Raw genomic sequence first — 23,589 nt, forward strand, 5'->3', positions numbered from 1 at the left:
GTATTTTTGTTGAGTATTTTTGAATCAATATTCATACAGATTTCTAGTTTTCTTACAATGTCTTTGGATTTCTGTTGTTTTGGTTTTTTTGGTATCTGCGTAATACTGTCCTTCTCAACAAATCTCCACTATTTCCAAGAGTGCTCTCAGGCTTGAACTTCTCCATAGTCTGTTAAAGCCATTTCCTTTGGGGAGGGTTTTAGAGCTCAGTGTTCTGATGGCCTGTTATCTTCCCTTGAGCAAAATCTCTGAGCCACTGCTCTGGAGCTGGGGGTGGGAACAGTGGCTCTTCTCTTGGAGTAACACTCCTGCTCTGTGAATGGGGGACTGGGTAGGGACAGCTGACTCTGGTCTGAGAACAGCTGAGGCCCCAGTGTTCCTGGCTTGCTGAAGCTGGGGTAGAAATGAATGGGCACAGGGCAGAGGAAGTGAGCCTCCACCTCTCCTGGAAGTTAGCGTCTGCTACACAGAACTGGAAGAATGAGAACTACTGGCAGCCTGTCTTTCCCAGGGAGATGCTGTAGCCCTTGGCTGGGAGCTAGGGGTGGGAGGTGAGTGAGAAGAGAATATGGTAGCTAAATGCCACAGAAATTTCCTGTTTTTACTGAAAGTTAGTATATCTTCTTGAACAAATGTTTTATTTGTTCTGTACCCTTAGACATTACTTTCTAAGAACTTTTATTGTTGAGGAGCCTACTGGCTCAGTTGGTTGAGTGTGTGGCTCTGGATTTTGGCTCAGGTCACGATCTCATAGTCCTGAGATCAAACCCTGCATCAGGCTCTGCAATGGGCATGGAGCCTCCTCCTTAGGATTCTTTCTCTCTCCCTCTCCCTCCGTCCCCACCTCCCCCAACCCTGCTCATGCTCTCAAAAAGAAAAAAAAAAAAAAAAAAAAAAACTATTGTGAAGTATAGTTAACAGATAATGTTATATTAGTTTCAGGTGTATAACACAATGGTGTGGCAATTCTGTAGCTCACCACAGTAAGTATATAGTCACCATGTGTCACCATAAAACATTGACTATATTATCTTTGCTGTAGTTCTCTTCTCTATGACTATTATATAACTGGAAGTTTCCATCTCTTAACTCCCTTCACCTATTGTGTCCATTCCTCACATCCATCCCCTCTGGCAACTACCAGTTCTCTGTCTTTATGACTGTTTCTGGTTTTTTGTTTTTATAGATTCCACATATAAGTGAAACCATGCAGTATTTGTCTTTCTCTAACTTATTTCACTTAGCTTAATGCTCTCAACGTCCATCCATGATACTGCAAATGGCAAGATCTCATTTCTAATGGCTGAGTAATATTCCATTATGTAGTATTCCACACACCTGTACTGTCTTTATCAATTTGTATTGGTTGCTGGACACTTGGATTACTTTCATACCTTGGCTACTATAAATAATGCAGCAAACACAGTGTTTTTTATTTCTTTGGGCAGAAACCCAACAGTGGAATTACTGGATCATATGGTAGTTCTAGATTTAATTTTTTGAGAAACCGCCATACTGTTTTCCAACAGTGCTGCACCAATTTACATTCCCACCAACAGTGCACAAGTTCCCGTTTCTCTACATGTTCAGACCATGTGTTCTTTCTACTCTTTTTGATACTAGCCATTCAGACTAGTGTGAGGTTCACTGTGGTTCTGATTTGAATTTTCCTGATGATTAGTGATTTTGAGCACCTTTTTATGTGTCTATTGGCCATGTGAATGTCTTCTTTAGAAAAATGTCTATTCAGATGATCTGCCATTTTTAAAATTGGACTGTTTATTTGTTGTTGTTGAGCTATGTAAGTTCTTTATATATTTTGGGTAATAACTCTTTACTGAATGTATTATTTGCAAATTTCTTCTCCCAGGCAGCAGACTGCCTTTTCATTTTGCTGATGGTTTCCTTTGCTGTGCAACATCTTTTTATTTTGATGTAGTCCCACAGTTTATTTCTGCTTTGGTTTCCCCAGCCTGAGGAGGCATACCCATAAATATGTTGCTTATGGGCACCTGGGTGGCTCAGTGGGTTAAGCCTCTTGCCTTCAGCTCAGGTCATGATTTCAGGGTCCTGGGATCAAGCCCCGCATTGGGCTCCCTGCTCAGTGGGGAGCCTGCTTTCCCCCTCTCTCTGCCTGCCTCTCCGCCTACTTGTGATCTGTCAAATTAAAGAAAATATTTTAAAAATATATATTGCTTATGCCATAGTCTAAGAAATTAGTGCCTATGCTTTCTTTTGGAGTCTTAGATTTTAGATATGACATTTGGGTCTTTAATCCATTTTTAATTTATTTTGGTGTAGGGTGTAAGAAAGTGGCCCAGTTTCATGCTTTTGCCTACAGCTATCCAATTTTCCCAGCACCATTTGTTGAAAAGACATTTTCTCCATATGTATCTCTTGCCTCCTCTGTCATAGAGTAACTGGCCATATAAGAGTATGGGCTCTGTATTCTGTTTCACTATCTATGTAACTATTTTAGTGCCAGTACCATACTATTTCGATTACTATAGCTTTGTGCAGCGCATCTTGAATCTGGGATTGTAAGCCTCTACCTTTGTTCCTCTTTCTCAAGATTACTTTGTCTATTTGGGATCTTTTTTAGTTCCATACAAATTTATGATAATTTGTTCCAGTTCTGTGAAAAATGCTATTGGCATGTTTATATGGACTGCATTGAATCTATATATTGTTTTGGGTAGTATGGACATTTTAATGAGATCAGTTCTTCCAATCCATGAATACCTTGTAACTTTCCATTTGTTTGTGTCATCTTCAGTTTTTTCCATCACTGTCCCACAGTTTTCAGAGTATAGGTCTTTTACTTACATTGTTAAATGTATTCCTTGGTATGTTATCCTTTTTGGTACAATTGTAAATAGAAAGGTTTTCTTAATTTCTCTTCCTGCTACATTGTTTTTAGTGTATAGAAATGTTATCAATTTCTGGCTATTACTTTTTTTTAAAAAGATTTTATTTATTTATTTGACGGAGATCACAAGTAGGCAGAAAGGCAGGCAGAGAGGGAGGGAGTGGGAAGCAGGCTCCCCGCTGAGCAGAGAGCCCAATGCGGGGCTTGATCCCAGGACCCTGAGATCAAGACCTGAGCCAAAGGCAAAGGCTTAACCCACTGAGCCACCCAGGCACCCCTCTGGCTATTACTTTTATAAATTTACTGAATTTTAATAGTTTTGTGGTGAAGTTTCTCAGGTTTTCTCTATATAATATCATGTCATATTCAAATAATGTGGTCTTACTTCCTCCTTTCAAATTTGGATGTCTTTTATTTCCTGTCTGACAGCCACAGCTAGGATTTCCATCCAGTACCATACTGAATAAAAATGGTAAGGGTAGACATCCTTGTCTTGTCCCTGATCTTAGAGAGAAAGTTTTCAGTTTTCACCACTGAATATAATGTTAGCTGTGCGTTTTTCATATATGGCTTTTTAATGTTATGTTCCCTCTAAACCCATTTTGTTTAGAGTTTTTATCATGAATGATGTTCTACTTTGTCAAATGCTTTTTTCAGAACCTAATGAGATGATGTTTTTCATCCTTCCTCTTATTAATCACATTAATTGATTTGTGAATATAGAATCATTGTTGTATCCCTGGAATAAATCTTACTTGATCATGGTAAATGATCCTTTTAATATATTGCTGAATCTGGTTTGCTAATATTTTATTAAGGATTTCTGCATTTATGTTCATCAGGGATATTGGCCAGTAATCTTCTTTTTGGTAGTGTCTTTATCTGATTTTGATATCAGGGTAATAATGATGGCCTTGTGGAATGAATTTGGAAGTTTTTCCTTCCTCCCATATTTTTTTTGGAATAGCCTAAGAAGACCAGATATTAACTCTTAAGTGTTTGATAGAATTCACATGTGAAGCTGTCTGGTCCTGGATTATTGCTTGTTGGGAGTTCTTTGATTACTGATTCAATTGCATTACTAGTAATCAGTCTGCTCAGATTTTCTATTTCTTTCTCATTCAGTTTTGGAAGACTATGTGTTTAGGAATTTATCCATTTCTTCTAGGTCCAATTTGTTGGCATATGATTTTTCACAGTATTGTTATAATCCTCTGTAGTTCTATGGTGTTAGTTGTTATTTCTCCTCTTTCATTTCTGATCTTACTTGAAACCTCTTTTTTTCCTAATGAGTTTGGCGAAAGGTTTATCAATTTCATTTACGTGTTTAAGAACACGTAATGAGATCAGTTCTTGGTTTCATTGATCTTTTCTATTTTTTTTTTTGGTCTCTATTTCCACTCTAATCTTTATTATTTCCTTCCTTTTAACTTTTGAGCTATGTTCTTTTTCTCATTCCTTTAGATGTTAGAGATTAGTTGTGACTTTTGTGGCCTTTTGACTTAGGCCTGTGGTGCTGTGAACTTCCCTCTTAAAACTGCTCTGGCTGCATCCCAAAGATTTTGGACTGTGGTGTTTCCATTTTCATTTATCTCCATGAATTTTTTCTTTTAATTTCCTTTGATTAACTTCATTGACCCACTGCTTGTTTAAGAGCATGTTGCTTAGCCTCCACTTGTTTTTTCCAGTATTTTTCTTATAATTGATTTCTAGTTTCACACTGTTGTGGTCAGGAAAGATTCTTGCTAGAATTTCAGTCTTATTGTTTTGCAGCCCAACATTATCTATCTGGGACAGTGTTCGATACTTAAAAAGAATGTGTGTTTTGAGATGAAATTCAATTTCTGTGAATATTTGCTTTATATATTTAGGTGCGCGTATAGGGGGTGCTCAGATATTCAAAACTGTTACATCCTATTCTTGGATTGATTCTGTTATCATTCGTAAGGCCCTTCTTTGTCTCTTGCTATACTGTTTCTAATCTATTTTTTGTCTGATAAAAGTATTGCTACCCTAGTTGCTTTTGTTTTGTATGCTTCCATTTGCATGGTATCTTTTTCCATCCTTTCATTTTTCACTCTCTGTTTATCTTTAGGTCTAATGTGAGTCTCTTATCAGCAGCATAGAGATGGGTTTTCATTTTTTTTAAATTCCTTCTGTCACCCTCTTTATTAGAGTATTGAGTCCATTTATATTTAAAGTCATTACTGAATAAAGCATATACTTATTGCCATTTTGTTAATTGTTTTCTGGTTGTTTTGTAGTTCTCTTTTCCTTTCTTCTCTTAATCTCTTCACTTGAAGTATGAGGGCTTTCTTTAGTGTTATGCTGGATTCCTTTCTCTGTTATTATTTTTTGTATCTATTACAGGTTTGTGATTTGTGGTTACCATGGAATTTATACATAACATTTTATGTATATAGCATTCTATATTATTAAGTTCATGGTTGCTTAAGTTTGGGTGCTTCGGATGGTTGAGCGACTGCCTTTGGCTCAGGTCATGATCCCAGGGTCCCAGGATCCAGTCTTGAATTGGGCTCCCAGCTCTGCTGGGAGTCTGTGTCTCCCTCTGACCTTCTCCCCTCTCATGCTCTCTCTCTCCCTCCCTCTCTCAAATAAATAAAATCTCTTAAAAAAAAAAATAGCAACCCTATTATTATTATTTTTTTTAAGTAGACTCCATACCAAGCATGGAACCTGAACTCATGACCACGAGATCAAAACTTAAGCTCAGATCAAGAGTCAGATGTTCAACTGACTGAGCCACCCAGGTGCCCCTAATTCGTTATTTTCTAGCATAAATTTCAAGGTTATTCTCTTTCTGTTTAAAAAAAACAAAAACAAAAACCACAGGGAGCCTGGGTGGCTCAGTGGGTTAAAGCCTCTGCCTTCGGCTCAGGTCATGATTCCAGGGTCCTGGGACCGAGCCCCACATCGAACTCTCTGCTCAGCAGGGAGCCTGCTTCCCTTCCTCTCTCTCTACCTGCCTCTCTGCCTACTTGTGATCTCTCTCAAATAAATAAATAAAATCTTAAAAAAAGAAACAAAACCACAAAGAAATATCAGAACTAAAACAACAAGACAAAAACAGCTTGTAATATATTTAAACCATAATTTTGTGACCAGCATTTTCACAAATTAAAAAAAAATTTTTTTACTTAGAACTGGAAGAAAATTGTAATAATAGCAAAACAGTAATAGATTTTTATTTTTTTATTTTTTTTTAAAGATTTTATTTATTTGTCAGAGAGAGAGAGAGAAAGATCACAAGTAGGCAGAGAAGCAGAGGGAGAAGCAGGCTCCCTGCTGAGCAAGGAGTGCAATATGGGACTCAATCCCAGGATGCTAGGGTCATGACCCGAGCCGAAGGCAGCTGCTTAACCAACTGAGCCACCCAGGTGTCCCAAAACAGTAATAGATTTTTAAAAGTGAACTATTCCCTTTCCCATCTGAGGAGCCACTGTTAATAGTGGTTTTAGACCTTCTTATATGTATATATTAAAAACATGTATTTTGGATGGCTGTTTTGTTTTAATTAAAAAGATCATATACGGTTCCAAAACCTGCCCCTTCTCCACTTGATACATGACATCCAATTCAGGCACTCATATGCAAATGACTCATGCCAACATTTCATTATTCTCCTGTTAGGTATTTATGTGAAGTTTTTCATTATCACAAATAATCATACAGTAAGCATCACTGTGCAGACAACTTTCCAGACTCTATTTCTACAGAACAGAGTTGTCCTACTGTATTTGCTGAGTTAAAGGGTACGGATAATATAGGCCACATTCTTCTTTAGAACTGTATCATTTTCATGTCTAACAGTGTATCAGAGTGTTCCTTTCCTCCATATCCTCAAAAAAAAAAAAAAAAAAAAGGATAAAATAATTAAAGTCTTTTGCCATCCTGATGTAACTAAGTTAGTACTTTCCCTTTTTTAATAAAAGAAATTGGTATTTCACTAAATGAGACTGAGCATTTTTTCATGTTTGTGTTATAAACTGAATTATGTTCCCCCCAAATTCATAAGTTGAACCACAAACCCCCTATTTGACTGTTATTTGAAGACAGGGTCTTTAAAGAAGTAACTAACGTTAAATGAGGTCGTAAGGGTAGGAGTCTAGTCTGAGATGCAGGTGTACACAGGGAAAAGGCCATCTGCAAGCCAAGGAGAGAGGCCATAGGAGCAAAACCTGTTGACATTCTAATCTTTAACTTCCAGTCTCCAGACTGTGAGAAACAAGTTTCTGTTGTTTAAGCCACTCAGTCTATGGCATTCTGTTATGGCAGCCCTAGCAAACTAATATGTCATGTAATGTTTCTTCCATGAACTGCCTATTGATACCATACTCACATATCTACTGGATGGTGCTGTCTTATTGACTCAAAAGGACTTTGGAATACTGGATGATCCCTTTTTAAATGCCCTGTAAAAATATGCTCTAAATGTAACACTGAAAATGAGACCAGAATCTTTGAGATTCGCATCCATATATTTGAAATTATGATCATATACCAACAACACATCCAAATTACTCTTCCATTATATAGAATTTATCTTCCCAATACTTAACCCAAACTGGCATTTGACAGCAAGATCACAAGATACTCTTCAACTCCCTGACACAGTCAAATGGGTCAGTAAAAGAGCGTATCAATTTGATCTAAAATGGAAAGACTCTTCACTGAAGAGATACTAAAAATGCATGAAAAGTTTTAAAATAGAGCAGAATAATTTGTTTCTCTCACCTCCTTAATTTTATTTTTTACCCCAGCAGTCTGTTCTTCTTTATCGCTAAATAGTATTCTACTGTATGGATTGTACAGTTTGAGTCTTTTATGTCTTTAATTCTGTTTTACTTACTGAAATTCCTCCATGAGACGTACAAAGGTTCGCCCGGTTCCTGATGAAGGTTGATATTATCCCATAATAGCTGAATGTACACAAGCTTGCTATCCTGGGACAGAGATGATAGGGGAAGCTAAAAGAGATCAATAGAGAGTATTAGTCACCGTAAGCATAATAATTACCAGTGGATCTAGCAAAGCTTGATTATATAAAACAAATGAGTTCTTTCAAAATTCTGGACCTAAAATTCTAAGCAAAAATTTTGATTTTCTTTGTATCTGATGATAAATATTCCTATTTTTCTCAAGTGCAGGTTTCTCATTCCTACTTCCACAGACTGGAAAGACAACTTGGTAGCTGGCACAGTGGCCACCTGAAAGATTAGTCACCATTACAACAAATTTTAAGGTTAGTTTCTACTTCCTTATTGTGAAGACTGCTAAACTTAAATGAGTTAAAAGAGAGTGTAATGCTTTAAGCAAAGATTGTGTTGTGCCCCTGGTGTATGTTGGGGTGTCTCTCAATAATCAGTATCATAGAATGAAGGAACTCCAGGAAGCTCAGTGTCTCTTGGATCAGGCACCCCAGCCCAAGGACAGTAGGGGCTACAAAGTCAGACAGGTAGACTGTGGTCTTGGCTCCTCATCATGTAGTAGGCATGTGACCTTGCAGAAACCATGTAACTAGTCAAACTTTCAATTATATCATCTGAAAAATATGGGTAAGAGAAGAACTTTAAAATAAAGCTGTTGTGAGAATTTCAGCTGGAGATTTGATAGTTCAGAATAAAAACTACCTTTCCTAGCCACCCTTTCAACTAGATGTAACCATATAACTAAATTCAGGCCAAACAGATACATAGATAAAATGTTACATGCAACTCCAGGAGCTATCCCCAAAGAAAGAAGACATACTTTTCTCCATCCATTTTTATCCTTACTGCTGGCCAGAATGTGGATGTGATGGTTGGAAACAAGAGCAGCCATCCTGGATCAGGTACAGAACTTAGAAACAGAGCTAATGCGCAGCTGAGCAAAATGATAGAGGGATCTCAGGTCCCTGATATTACACCATTTCAAGACCACCTACCCAAACTTTTATGTGAGAGAGAAATAACCTACATCTTGTTAAGGCACTGTTGTATATTCTCTCTTACTTGAAGTTATGCTTCATTCTAACCAACCACAAGGTAGTATAAGCATGTGTAAGTACCCTACCTGTACACCCCCATTACAGTGTTCAGATGTGAGGATGAGTCCTGGCAAGTTACTAGGAAGGTCCAAACGTCTGAAATACCAAACGAGGTTCCAGAAAATGATCGGATGTTGATTGATGAAAGAGGATGTGTGAATCACTTGATCACCTTCATTTTCTAGCAAAGATTCAAGTTCTTTACGAAGCACTAGAGGACTCAAGTACGGCACAGAAACAGGGGGAGGATTGGGTCTTTTTCCTAAAGGATCCTTTAAAAAATAAAAATACAGTAAGAAGTGAATATTACCTATTCTGTATGTTTTAGAGTACTTCTCAGTGAGATTATGCTTAATCTATCCTTTCAAAATCAGTGATTTCAGACCCAGTGCTACATGCAGTTTACTCTAATGGAAACCTAAAAGAAGAAAAAAAATACTTAACCATAAATACCCTGAAGTTAAAGGATTACAAAAGAAAATTGATAATCCATATAATAGGCCCATTTTAAACACTGAAAGTCTCTATTTTTCTAAGAAATACTACATTCTAGATGTTTTATGATTCCCCACCAAAAGATGACTTTATCTTCTTTCTAAAACTCTAAACAAATGGAGCAATCTTTGTGTTAATATTTGATGACTCCTTTTATAATTGTATCTACCTGTAAAAGCTTGCTTTTACATCTGATTGCAATAAAAACTAAAGAGCAGTCTTACAAATCAAATAACAAATGAAGAAAGAATCCAATTTTGTCTCTGTATCAGAATAAAATGCTTATGACCAATTCATTAATGAGTATCCATAATGCCCAGGCTGAGGTTTCCAAATACTATTTCCTCTAAAAAGACCCAGGGTTTCTTAGAGAAATGGCTGATTCTAGGTCTAGAGAAAGAGATATTATCACATGAGCATGAAATATCTTGTCATATAAGAAAGCAAGGAAGCGGGTGCCTGGGTGGCTCAGTTGGTTGGGGGACTGCCTTCCGCTCAGGTCATGATCCTAGAGTCCCCAATCGAGTCCCACATCAGGCTCCCTGCTTGGTGGGGAGTCTGCCTCTCTCTCTGACCCTCCCCCCTCTTGTGGCTCTCTCTCTCTCATTCTCTCTCAAATAAATGAATAAAATCTTTAAAAAAAAAAAAAGGCAAGGAAGCTTATAAAAAATTTACAAAAGGCTACTAGAATTGTGTCAAAGGGCTGAGGGCACCAATTCGTAGAGGTTTCTAACTGATCAAAGATGGGATATAAGGTAAGTATTAGTAAGGATAGCAATAGCAATGATGTAAACACAAATGTTTAAATCAATGAGTTCATAATGATACCCTATTTCTCCAAATTAACTGATCACCTGGGAGAATGCTAGGAATCCAACTAATTTTTTTGAAAACTGATAAGTAAAAGGAAAAAAAATCAGTCATCCTACCTTTACAAAGTAAACTCTGTGTTTGGAAAAGCAAACAGAAAACAAGGGGGAAGCTTCTATTTATAGATGTACCCCATATAATAAAGACAATTAGACTACCACCCTTTATAGCTGGAAATGAGTAATGTGATCTGGGCACTGGGGCATTAATAGCTATCAGCATCAGGAAGAAAGTTCAGGTCTTCTGTTGAGGGACATCCCACCACTGCTATTGTCTTACAAAAACCACAAAAGAAAAACCTGACTCTGATCAGGCTTCCAGATAATTAGCAGGGTTGTAAGCAACAAGTAAGTTCCAAGGTCAAAAAAAGGGTCTACAGATTTAAAAAGACTAAAAACCAGATCAGCTGTAATGCACAGATATTTGATCGTTCTTCAAACTACAAAGCACACACAAACTCGACATTTTTTTAAACCATTAGAAATTTGAACAGAGATTGAATAATTTGGTATTTGTAGTTGTATAATAGCATTGTATTTTTGTATTACCCTTAAGAACTACGTAGTATACTAAAATATTTATAAACGGTATATATAATGTTTGGAGTTTGCTTCAGAAGAGTCTAGGAAAGAAGTGAAGAAAGGTATACATGAAAGAACAATGACCCTAAGGTGAAAATTACTGAAGCCAGATGGCAGGTCAAAGGAACTCATTACACTCTTTTGTTTAGTTTTGTACATACTTGAAATGTTAAGAAGTTTTTAGTCTGCTTATGAAAAATTCTTATCACTTGTGGATTATGTGCTGCTCTAATAAATACTTACATGAATACACAGATAATTATCATCTTGTTACATACCACAACTTCCTGCAGACTGTTTGGGAGACTGACTGTTGAAATGCCATGAAACGGTCGCTGGGAAAAGTCAATATTTTGCAAGGGACCTCCAACACTGTGACTTCGAGTCAAAGATACATTTCGCTTTGAAAAACTATTAGGCGCAGGTGAAATTTTCATAGTTTGGACTTCTCCACTGGCTCTCTTTATTTCATCACTTTAAAAAAATGAAGAAATGCTGTGTTTGTGCTGTAACACAATCTAAACCTGTCCAGCTAGAGTATTTTCTACAACAAATTTTGAGTCTCCTGAATGTACCGGAGAAGAATCAGTACCACCTTATAAGATTTACATTTTCTTCAAGCATTTTGTTAAAGGAGTCAGAAGAACAGGATGGAGTAGATGACTCTGGCGAAGGGTGGGAAAAAGACAAAGGGGAGATAACAGATATTCTTTTTAAAAGACTAAGTGCCCATTCAGTTGTTTTATTCAAACATTATTTCCTCTTTACTAAACAAAATCATCTAGAATTATGCAACTAAGTATTATAGATTCTTCGGTAAGTATTTAACCTCTACTAGGACATGATCCACCTACAGATAGAGACCAGATCTTAATTTTTTTATTTTTAATGTTTAGCATAATGCTTTCAATAAATATTTGATTCAATCAGTATTTAAGAGGAAGTAGTATATTTCAAAGTAAAGAGAGTATGTCTCTGGAAACTGGCAATGACTACACTAAAAGGGAAAAATACTTTGTACTCTTGAGAAGTTCATTTTGTAAATGGACACTGTAAAACATTAATTTCAAAAATGGTTTATCATCACATTCATTCAATACTAATAATATATCATAGTAAAATGTTAAGACTGAATTTTTTAAATGCCAGAACTTATGCCTATATGCATCAAGTTATCTTTAAAGATGGAATTTTTACAAGGGTACCCAATTTATAGTGCAGACTTCTCTGTATCCTGTGGTACCTTGATTCAATTGCAGAGGTGGTTTCTTCAGTTACGGTCTGGTTTTCCTTTGGGAAATCCATAAAGTTGATCAAGTCAGGTTCTGCTGAACTAGATACAGGTTTGTGCTCTGAAGGTTCACTAGCCAATGGAATGCTGCCGCTTTGTAAACTGTCACCAGAGGTACTTGGTTTCAGGAAAAAGCTAAACATGAACAATGAAAAAAAAAAAAGTCTTTAAAAACCTAGAGCCGGGGCGCCTGGGTGGCTTAGTGGTTTGAGCCTCTGCCTTTGGCTCAGGTCATGATCTCAGGGTCCCGGAATCAAGCCCCGCATGGGCTCTCTGCTCAGCAGGGAGCCTGCTTCCCTGTGCCCCGCCTCCCCCGCCTGTCTCTCTGCCTACTTGTGATCTCTGTTTGTCAAATAAAAAAATAAATAAAATCTTTAAAAATAAAATAGGGGCACCTGGGTGGCTCAGTGGGTTAAGCCTCAGCCTTCGGCTCGGTCGTGGTCTCGGGGTCCTGGGATCAAGTCCCAAGTCAGGTTCTCTGCTCAGCAGGGAGTCTGCTTTCCCTGCTCTCTCTGCCTGCCTTTCTACCTACTTGGAATTTCTCGCTCTGTGTGTCAAATAAATAAAGTCTTTAAAATAAAATAAAATAAAATAAAATAAAAACCTAGAACCCCTGGGGCACCTGGTGGCTCAGTGGGTTAAGCGGCTACCCAGAGTCCTGGGATCAAGCCCCACATCAGGCTCCCTGCTCCGCAGAGCCTGCTTCTCTACCTACTTGTAACCTCTCTCTAGCTCTCTGTCAAATAAATAAATAAAATCTTTACCAAAAAACAAAACAAACAAAAAAAAACCCACCTAGAATCCTCTAAATTTCATATTATTACTTTATGATAAAGCAGTCACTGATGAATTTTACACAATCCACAGAACTACTGCCTCTTCCAAACATATACCACACGTGCACACACACACCCTGCTATCGTTCTCAATCCTCTTTTGTCGTAAACTTTTTTTTTTTAAGATTTTATTTATTTATTTGACAGAGAGCAGGCTCCCTGCGGAGCAAGGAGCCGGATGCAGGGCTCGATCCCAGGACCCTCAGATCATCACCTGTGCCAAAGGCAGAGGCTTAACCCACTAAGCCACCCAGGCGCCCCTTGTCGTAAACTTTTCAAATGAAAAAGCTCTCAAAGTAATTATTATTCAGTATAAGATTCTTTAAAGAAAGCTATGAAGGAAGGTGGAAAGCAAAACATTTCATTAATTTTCTGAGTTAAAAGAGAGAGAGGGAGACAAACCCTGAGAGATGCTGGACTCCAAGAAACAAACAGGGTTTCAGAGAGGAGGAGGGTGGGAGATGAGGCAGCCGGGTGATGGGCAGTAAGGAGGGCACATGTGATGAGCACTGGGCGTTATTCACAATTAATGAATCACTGAACACTACATCAAAAACTAATGTACTGCATGTTGGCTAACTGAACATAATTTTAAAAAAAAACAGAGCAGCAATGGCATTTTAGCATGTATTAACCTATAATTGTGTATGGTAGCCTCTCCCTCATAAATATCCATTTTGTCTCAAGTCATTTCCTCTTCCCCTTTATCCATTATTTTGTTTCATCTTATCTCTGTCCTCTTTCTGGGTGGGAATGAAGTGAGGGTTGGCCCTTGCAAGGGACATGACGAGAACTCTCTGAGGTAATGTTCTACATCTTAGTAAAGGTTAAATGTGCATCAGTGTATGCATTCAGTTTTCAAATGGTACCTTTTAAATGGAGAGACGGGTATCTGGGTTTCACCATAAGAAAAATCTTTAAACTTAAGCTGCAAGTTTGAAATTTTCTATAATGACATCCTGGGGAGGAAAATCAACAATGCTCCTTTATATCTACACAGAAAATATAGTACTTAACATAATAGCTTGCAAAACACAATTAACTCAACAGAGAAGTATATGACTATGGAGAATTATTTAAAACAAAAGAACATAAAAGACAATCTAAAAAATGGAGGTATGTTCACAGATAAGAGAATAATGCTGAAAATGTCCATTTTCTCCAGATTAGTCTATACATCTAATGCTGAAAACTCCAGCTGAATTTGGGGATGGGGGAGGGGGAGACTAAAGTTGCTCTAAGCAAAATAAATAAATAAATAAAATGTCCACGACAGGGAGCTTACCCTATCAACCAGATATAACACAACAGTGATAAAAAATAGACTTGACCAAAAAAACCGGGAACACAGAGGCAGGGTGAGGTGCACATGGGAACGTGATCTATGATAAAGGTGATGCCACCCATCTATGAAGAAAGGATAGGAAATAGGCTCCTTACATGCAGAAAAAGAAAGCTGTATTCCTACCACCATACACAAACACAAAGGTGTATTCCAGGTGGATTAAAGATCTAAATATCAGAGGTAACAAAAGAAACTTCAGGAGAAATTCTTCATGTCCTACAGATGGGAAACCACCTTTAAATAAGACCAAAAGCACAAATCATAGGGGGAAAATTAATGGATAATGACATCAAAATGAATGCTTTCAAGGAATTAATATCAAGAAGATTTAAGACAGGTATCAACAAGAAAAAGAAAGTTAGCAAAGAAATGGACAAGGTAAAAATATAAACAGGCAACTCACAGAAAATGCTGGAATAGTTAACAAGAATATGAAGAGATAAACTCACTGATATTCACAGAACTTAAAACAAAAACAAGATAGCACTTCATATTCATTTAGAATACAAAAAAATGAAAAATGATAATATCAAATGCTGGTACGGATATACAGAAATGAAAATTCTTAAGCATTAGTAGTGAGGGTACAGCCATATGGCAATCTATCTTCCATTACTTCTTGAAATCGTGAATGAAAATGACTCAATGACCTCACTGCTAAGACTATTATTCTGAGAGGAACTATTTCACAAGTTCAGAAGGAGACTTATTTTACAGTGCACTGCCTCACTGCAGTGAACAGGGAACTGGAAGCAACTGAAGCAACAGTAGGATAATAGGTAAGTAAAATTAGGTATTAACTTCCTACAGGAGGAAAGGAATAAACTAGATGTACATACGGCAACTCAGCTTTTAAAGTAAATAATAAAAATAGAGATTATCAGTATTCTAATTATAACTTAAATTGCATAACCATGCAAAACTACATATTTTATGAAGGTATATATTCAAAGGTATCACACACAGTGGAGTCAATGTCTTTGTTGGATAAAGGAACGAGAGTGGGACGGTGGGTAGAGTTAACAAGAGAGAATCCTTGCACAAAGCAATGATGATAGTGCATCACGAATTAGAATACGATTTCACTCAGCTCCACACCTGAAGCTAAAAGGAAAAACTAAGCTAAGAAGACACACCTGTACAATTATTTTTTTTTTTTTAGAGATTTTATTTATTTGACAGAGAGATCACAAGTAGGCAGAGAGCCCGATGTGGGGCTCAAACCCAGAACCCTGAGATCATGACCTAAGCGTAAAGCAGAGGCTTAACCCACTGAGCTACCCAGGCTCCCCTGATTAGATTTTTTAAAAGCAGCTAAAGGTAGACAGTAATATGAAGCTTGTCTTCTCCATAAAACAAACAGAATATTAAGATCATTATTCAAGCAGTTACCAAACTCTTGATTACTTAATGAGTAATTACAGATCACCTACTTTCTTTTCAATTGCCTGGAAAATGGTCATTCACTGTACAGAGCACTACCATAGAGGGTTAACAAGTTGGGAGAAGAGTCAAAAAACCCCGATCCCCCGTGCCTTTAGTTTTTTCTTCTAGAATATATAAAGTCACTGAGAAAGAAAGTTTAATGATAAATATTGAAGTTCTGAATGATCTATGATGTTTAGCTAAAAGAATTAACTACTACTGATAATTGTGTATTAAATAAACTGGAAAAGTAGTCTCCTATACTGCTAGTACTTTCTACTCCAGTAGTGAGAGTGAAGGAGAGAGAAGGACAGCTGGAGGGTGCCATGACTATTTCCCTCTCCCCCCAGAAGTCATGCCTTCTGAGAAGGAGCTTTCACAATACTAACCTTGCAGAGCCTCTCAAGTCTTTAAATTCTATGTTGAGAAGAGGCAAGAAGTTGCTTTTACAGAATGGACAGGTGGTATTCAAATTTGAGTCATCTGCCGTCCATCCAGCCATGATTTCTTCGTCATAAACTAAAGCGCCACAAGCTCTGCACTGGGAACAACTTGACATCAAAACCTAAGAGTAGGCAAGTGCAGACACTGAGAACCTGCACAGTGAAGTCATCTCCACAGACCATCCTTTGGAGACACAGCATTTTACTCATTTTGTTGATCCAATTTAGAATTAAGTTCAGTCACTATACTGGTAAAACTAGCAGTCTATGGCCTTACTTACATAAGCCAAGCAAATTCAACAAAACGATTTACTCTTTGGTCTACAAGGGTATCACAATTCTGTCCAGTGCCGTTCTGAAATAAGCATGTTTACAACCATTCTACCATGCGCAGAGTACACAACTTTTACCTCCATTGCACAATTCTGATAGATGCTAGACATGCTGGTGTTTTGAGAAGAACCATGATCTGATTTTTCACAGTCCTGCCCTTTTATGCTTCTTGGAAATGTAGGTTCACCTAAAGAGAAGTAAGTATAACACATTATATGAGACTGTCCTTATTCTTTGGAAATGCATACTATAGTATTCAGGAGGAGTATAATGAAGTCTACAATTTATTTTCAAGCGGTTCAGTATAAAAATTTCTGTAGGTATTTATCTAAAATTAACAACAGTTAACCCTGACTGGAGACTATGTGATCGTTCATTGTATGATCCTTTCAACTATTCAGGACATTTGAAATTTTTCGTAACAGAATGTTGGAAAACATAAAATAGAACTTGAATTTCTTAAATAACATAGCACTAAGAAATTTCAGTGACATAGCCTAGGGCTTCTCAAACACTGGTATACGTTTGATTTATCCAGAGAGCTGGTTAATATATTTCTAAGGCCCCAATCCCTCAAATTCAGTCTGGAAAGTTTTGGCCTGGGACTTGGACATTTGTCCATATTTTAAAATACATTCCCCATGTGATTTTGACACAGACTGAAGTCTGAGAACCAATGACAGAGTCCACAAACACAACTAAGGTGACTGAAACACTTAGCGATCCTGTAAAATAAATGATAGTACGGTGTGGCTACACTCACCATCTATCAGCTCATCTCAGCAGAGGGGGTCTATTGTGCATGTGGCAGGCAGAGGGAAAGGTACAAGCACATAAATGACAGGAAAGACCCTCCCTCCCATACCTGTTGAGTACTGTGGTTTTCCTGCATCTCCACTGCTGCTGCTACTGCCAAGGCTTGTGTTGCTCTGGGTAAGTTCACTGGGAACCAACCCTGCAATATTCATGTTAGGTGACATGTTCTCCCCCAAAATATGGTCTTCCAGGCCAGCTGGGAAGCTGTAATCTCTATTTGTTTCCTCCTTTAATTGAAAAGAATAAAACCCCACATATGTAAATAGTATCTTCCCCAATAAGAATATATTCACTCTGCCCTTTTCAGAATTAATCTTCTCTATAATCCTTAACTAATCATCCCCTTATTTTTCAAAACCATGAACTCCTCTCAGGAATTTTCTTTCCATACTCTAACTCAAGCAATGACCTAGAATACTTTTAAGATTTTGTTTCACCCCTGGTATATGTTGGGGCGTCTCTCAATAATCAGAACTCCTGGAAACTCAGTGTCTCCTGGATCAGGCACCCCAGTGCAAGGACAGTAGGGGCTACAAACTCAAGACAGGCAGACTGTGGTCTTGGCTCCCCACCACGTAGTAGTCATGTGACCTTGCAGAAACCATGTAACTAGTCTAACACAATTATATCATCTGAAAAATATGGATAAGAGAAGTCCTTTAAAGCAAAGGTGGTGTGAGAATTATAGCTGGCAATATGATTTTCAGAACAACCACCATCAATATTAGAGGCATAAAATAAGAATAAATGTTCCAAACACTATAGTTCTTAACTGCTAGTGACTGCTGATGCTTTAGTTTAGAGAGAAAACATTTCAATCAACAAGCAGGTTCCTTTCTGATTTCTGCTTTAAAGAAGTCTTGTGTCTCGTTATAAAACCACGTCAAGTGATAGAACAATTAAACTGATATGCAAAACAGGAAATAAAAGCACTTATATTACCAACACCCACACAGTACAATTAAAATCTCTATGTATATCCTTTAGTCATTATAAAATATATATATATATATTTCTCCAAAATAGGAGAGTTTTTTAGCCTATTCTTATGTGATGTATTTTAACGTCATTAAATCTTCTAAATTATTTAATCCCAGCAATCTAATCCAGTTTACGGATGGACTGCAATGCATTTGGTAAATCTCTGTTGCTTAAGCATTCAGAATGCTTTCAATTTTATGTTACACTGATGAATTCCTTTGAGTTGTTTTTATACATATCCCTAATTATTTCCTTAGATTAAAATCTGGATAAAAGTTATGAACTTTCTTTAAAGACTTTGTATTCATTCCTTCATTTGGAAATATTTATTAGGATAACCCATTTGCTTTGTCAGGCACGAGTACCAGGGCGACAGCAATGAAAACAAAAGAAAGATTAAGATATGTGACCACCTGAAATTTATACTCCTATATTCCAAGTCCAAAGTACTCTGCAGAAAGGTGGGGTTTTTTAAAAAATTTTTTTTCCATTTTATTTTTTCAGCGTAACAGTATTCATTGTTTTTGCACAACACCCAGTGCTCCATGCAAAACGTGCCCTCCCTATTACCCACCACCTGTTCCCCCAACCTCCCACCCCTGACCCTTCAAAACCATCAGGTTGTTTTTCAGAGTCTATAGTCTCTTATGCTTAACCTCCCCTTCCAAATTTTTTTTTTTTTAATAAACATATAATGTATTTTTATCCCCAGGGGTACAGGTCTGTGAATCGCCAGGTTTACACACTTCACAGCACTCACGATAGCACATACCCTCCCCAATGTCCATAGCCCCCTCCCCCTCTCCCAATCCCACCTCCCCCCAGCAACCCCCCGTTTGTTTTGTGAGATTAAGAGTCATTTATGGTTTGTCTCCTTCCCAATCTCATCTTGTTTCATTTATTCTTCTCCTATCCCCCTACCCCCCCATGTTGCTTCTCCATGTCCTCATATCAGGGAGATCATATGATAGTTGTCTTTCTCCGATTGACTTATTTCACTAAGCATGATACGCTCTAGTTCCATCCACGTCGTCGCAAATGGCAAGATTTCATTTCTTTTGATGGCTGAATAGTATTCCATTGTGTATATATACCACTTCTTCTTTATCCATTCATCTGTTGATGGACATCTAGATTCTTTCCATAGTCTGGCTATTGTAGACATTGCTGCTATAAACATTTGGGTACACGTGCCCCTTCGGATCACTATGTTTGTATCTTTAGGGTAAATACCCAGTAGTGCAATTGCTGGGTCATAGGGTAGTTCTATTTTCAACATTTTGAGGAACCTCCATGCTGTTTTCCAGAGTGGCTGCACCAGCTTGCATTCCCACCAACAGTGGAGGAGGGTTCCCCTTTCTCCACATCCTCACCAGCATCTGTCATTTCCTGACTTGATAATTTTAGCCATTCTGACTGGTGTGAGGTGATATCTCATTGTGGTTTTGATTTGTATTTCCCTGATGCTGAGTGACGTGGAGCACTTTTTCATGTGTCTGTTGGCCATCTGGATGTCTTCTTTGCAGAAATGTCTGTTCATGTCCTCTGCCCATTTCTTGATTGGATTGTTTGTTCTTTGGGTGTTGAGTTTGCTAAGTTCCTTATAGATTTTGGATACTAGCACTTTATCTGGTATGTCGTTTGCAAATATCTTCTCCCATTCTGTCAGTTGTCTTTTGGTTTTGTTAACTGTTTCCTTTGCTGTGCAAAAGCTTTTGATCTTGATGAAATCCCAATAGTTCATTTTTGCCCTTGCTTCCCTTGCCTTTGCGGTTGTTCCTAGGAAGATGTTGCTACGGCTGAGGTCGAAGAGGTTGCTGCCTGCATTCTCAAGGATTTTGATGGATTCCTTTCTCACATTGAGGTCCTTCATCCATTTGGAGTCTATTTTCGTGTGTGGTGTAAGGAAGTGGTCCAATTTCATTTTTCTGCATGTGGCTGTCCAATTTTCCCAGCACCATTTATTGAAGAGGCTGTCTTTTTTCCATTGGACATTCTTTCCTGCTTTGTCGAAGATTAGTTGACCATAGAGTTGAGGGTCGATTTCTGGGCTCTCTATTCTGTTCCACTGAACTATGTGTCTGTTTTTGTGCCAGTACCATGCTGTCTTGATGATGACAGCTTTGTAATAGAGCTTGAAGTCCGGAATTGTGATGCCACCACCAACTTTGGCTTTCTTTTTCAATATTCCTTTGGCTATTCGAGGTCTTTTCTGGTTCCATACAAATTTGAGGATTATTTGTTCCATTTCTTTGAAAAAAATGGATGGTATTTTGATAGGGATTGCATTAAATGTGTAGATTGCTTTAGGTAGCATGGACATTTTCACAATATTTATTCTTCCAATCCAGGAGCATGGAACATTTTTCCATTTCTGTGTGTCTTCCTCAATTTCTTTCATGAGTACTTTATAATTTTCTGTGTATAGATTCTTAGCCTCTTTGGTTAGGTTTATTCCTAGGTATCTTATAGTTTTGGGTACAATTGTAAATGGGATTGACTCCTTAATTTCTCTTTCTTCTGTCTTGTTGTTGGTGTACAGAAATGCAACTGATTTCTGTGCATTGATTTTATATCCTGACACTTTACTGAATTCCTGTACAAGTTCTAGCAGTTTTGGAGTAGAGTCTTTTGGGTTTTCCACATATAGTATCATATCATCTGCGAAGAGTGATAGTTTGACTTCTCTTTACCAATCTGGATGCCCTTAATTTCTTTTTGTTGTCTGATTGCTGAGGCTAGGACTTCTAGTACTATGCTGAATAGCAGTGGTGATAATGGACATCCCTGCCGTGTTCCTGACCTTAGCGGAAAAGCTTTCAGTTTTTCTCCATTGAGAATGATATTTGCGGTGGGTTTTTCATAGATGGGTTTGATGATATTGAGGTATGTGCCCTCTATCCCTACACTTTGAAGAGTTTTGATCAGGAAGGGATGCTGTACTTTGTCAAATGCTTTTTCAGCATCTATTGAGAGTATCATATGGTTCTTGTTCTTTTATTAATGTGTTGTATCACATTGATTGATTTGCGGATGTTGAACCAACCCTGCAGCCCTGGAATAAATCCCACTTGATCGTGGTGAATAATCCTTTTAATGTACTGTTGAATCCTATTGGCTAGTATTTTGGTGAGAATTTTTGTGTCTGTGTTCATCAAGGATATTGGTCTGTAGTTCTCTTTTTTGGTGGGATCCTAGTCTGGTTTTGGGATCAAGGTGATGCTTGCCTCATAAAATGAGTTTGGAAGTTTTCCTTCCATTTCTATTTTTTGGAACAGTTTCAGGAGAATAGGAATTAGTTCTTCTTTAAATGTTTGGTAGAATTCCCCTGGGAAGCCGTCTGGCCCTGGGCTTTTGTTTGTTTGGAGATTTTTTGATGACTGTTTCAATCTCCTTACTGGTATGGGCCTGTTCAGGTTTTCTATTTCTTCCTGGTTCAGTTGTGGTAGTTTATATGTCTCTAGGAATGCATCCATTCCTTCCAGATTGTCAAATTTGTTGGCGTAGTGTTGCTCATCATATGTTCTTATAATTTTATTTCTTTGGTGTTAGTTGTGATCTCTCCTCTTTCATTCATGATTTTATTTATTTGGGTCCTTTCTCTTTTCTTTTTGATGAGTCTGGCCAGGGGTTTATCAATCTTACTGATTCTTTCAAAGAACCAGCTCCTAGTTTCATTGATTTTTTCTATTGTTTTTTTGGTTTCTATTTCATTGATTTCTGCTCTGATCTTTATTTCTCTTCTCCTACTGGGTTTAGGGTTTCTTTCTTGTTCTTTCTCCAGCTCCTTTACGTGTAGGGTTAGGTTGTGTACTTGAGACCTTTCTTGTTTCTTGAGAAAGGCTTGTACCGCTATATATTATCCTCTCAGGACTGCCTTTTCTGTGTCCCACAGATTTTGAACTGTTGTGTTTTCATTATCATTTGTTTCCATGAATTTTTTCAATTCTTCTTTAATTTCCTGGTTGACCCATTCATCCTTTAGAAGGATGCTGTTTAGTCTCCATGTATTTGGGTTCTTTCCAGCTTTCCTCTTGTGATTGAGTTCTAGCTTCAGAGCATTGTGGTCTGAAAATATGCAGGGCATGATCCTAATCTTTTGATACCGGTTGAGACCTGATTTGTGACCCAGGATGTGATCTATTCTGGAGAAGGTTCCATGTGCACTAGAGAAGAATGTGTATTCTGTTGCTTTGGGATGAAATGTTCTGAATAGATCTGTGATGTCCATCTGGTGCAGTGTGTCATTTAAGGCCTTTATTTCCTTGTTGATCTTTTGCTTGGATGATCTGTCCATTTCAGTGAGGGGAGTGTTAAAGTCCCCTACTATTATTGTATTATTATTGATGTGTTTCTTTGATTTTGTTATTAATTGGTTGATACAGTTGGCTGCTCCCACGTTAGGGGCATAGATATTTAAAATTGTTAGATCTTCTTGTTGGACAGACCCTTTGAGTAGGATATAGTATCCTTCCTTATCTCTTATTATAGTCTTTGGATTAAAATCTAATTGATCTGATATAAGGATTGCCACCCCAGCTTTCTTCTGATGCCCATTAGCATGGTAAATTGTTTTCCACTCCCTCACTTTAAATCTGGAGGTGTCTTCGCGTCTAAAATGAGTTTCTTGTAGGCAACATACTGATGGGTTTTGTTTTTTTATCCATTCTGATACCCTGTGTCTTTTGATTGGGGCATTTAGCCCATTAACATTCAGGGTAACTATTGAGAGATATGAATTTAGTGCCATTATTAGTCTGTAAGGTGACTGTTACTGTATATTGTCTCTGTACCTTTCTGATCTACTACTTTTAGGCTCTCTCTTTGCTTAGAGGACCCCTTTCCATATTTCCTGTAGAGCTGGTTTGGTGTTTGCAAATTCTTTCAGGTTTTGTTTGTCCTGGAAGCTTTTGATCTCTCCTTCTATTTTCAATGATAGCCTAGCTGGATAGAGTATTCTTGGCTGCATGTTTTTCTCGTTTAGTGCTCTGAATATATCATGCCAGCTCTTCCTGGCCTGCCAGGTCTCTGTGGATAAGACTGCTGCCAATCTAATATTTTTACCATTGTATGTTACAGACTTCTTTTCTCGGGCTGCTTTCAGGATTTTCTCTTTGTCACTAAGACTTGTAAATTTTACTATTAGGTGACGGGGTGTGGACCTATTCTTGTTGACTTTGAGGGGGGTTCTCTGCATTTCCTGGATTTTGATGCTTGTTCCCTTTGCCTTATTAGGGAAATTCTCTCCAATGATTCTC

At 37.7% G+C, this 23,589-nt stretch overlaps 1 protein-coding gene across 3 annotated transcripts in view; it reads right to left on the bottom strand.

Annotated features, from left to right (window-relative positions):
- DENND4C (DENN domain containing 4C) overlaps positions 1 to 23,589 on the bottom strand; it is a 144,461-nt gene that overhangs the window by 7,981 nt on the left and 112,891 nt on the right. For all 3 annotated transcript variants that reach the window (XM_046023804.1, XM_046023805.1, XM_046023803.1), the window contains 7 exons: positions 17,400 to 17,577; positions 16,612 to 16,721; positions 16,148 to 16,323; positions 12,105 to 12,287; positions 11,140 to 11,335; positions 8,942 to 9,187; positions 7,740 to 7,857 (listed from right to left, as the gene is read on the bottom strand). In XM_046023804.1, the coding sequence (XP_045879760.1) occupies positions 7,740 to 7,857; positions 8,942 to 9,187; positions 11,140 to 11,335; positions 12,105 to 12,287; positions 16,148 to 16,323; positions 16,612 to 16,721; positions 17,400 to 17,577 (1,207 nt within the window). The remainder of the gene's footprint in view (positions 1 to 7,739; positions 7,858 to 8,941; positions 9,188 to 11,139; positions 11,336 to 12,104; positions 12,288 to 16,147; positions 16,324 to 16,611; positions 16,722 to 17,399; positions 17,578 to 23,589) is intronic.

This window comes from Meles meles, chromosome 11 (genome assembly GCF_922984935.1).
Source record: "Meles meles chromosome 11, mMelMel3.1 paternal haplotype, whole genome shotgun sequence".
NCBI lineage: Eukaryota > Metazoa > Chordata > Mammalia > Carnivora > Mustelidae > Meles > Meles meles.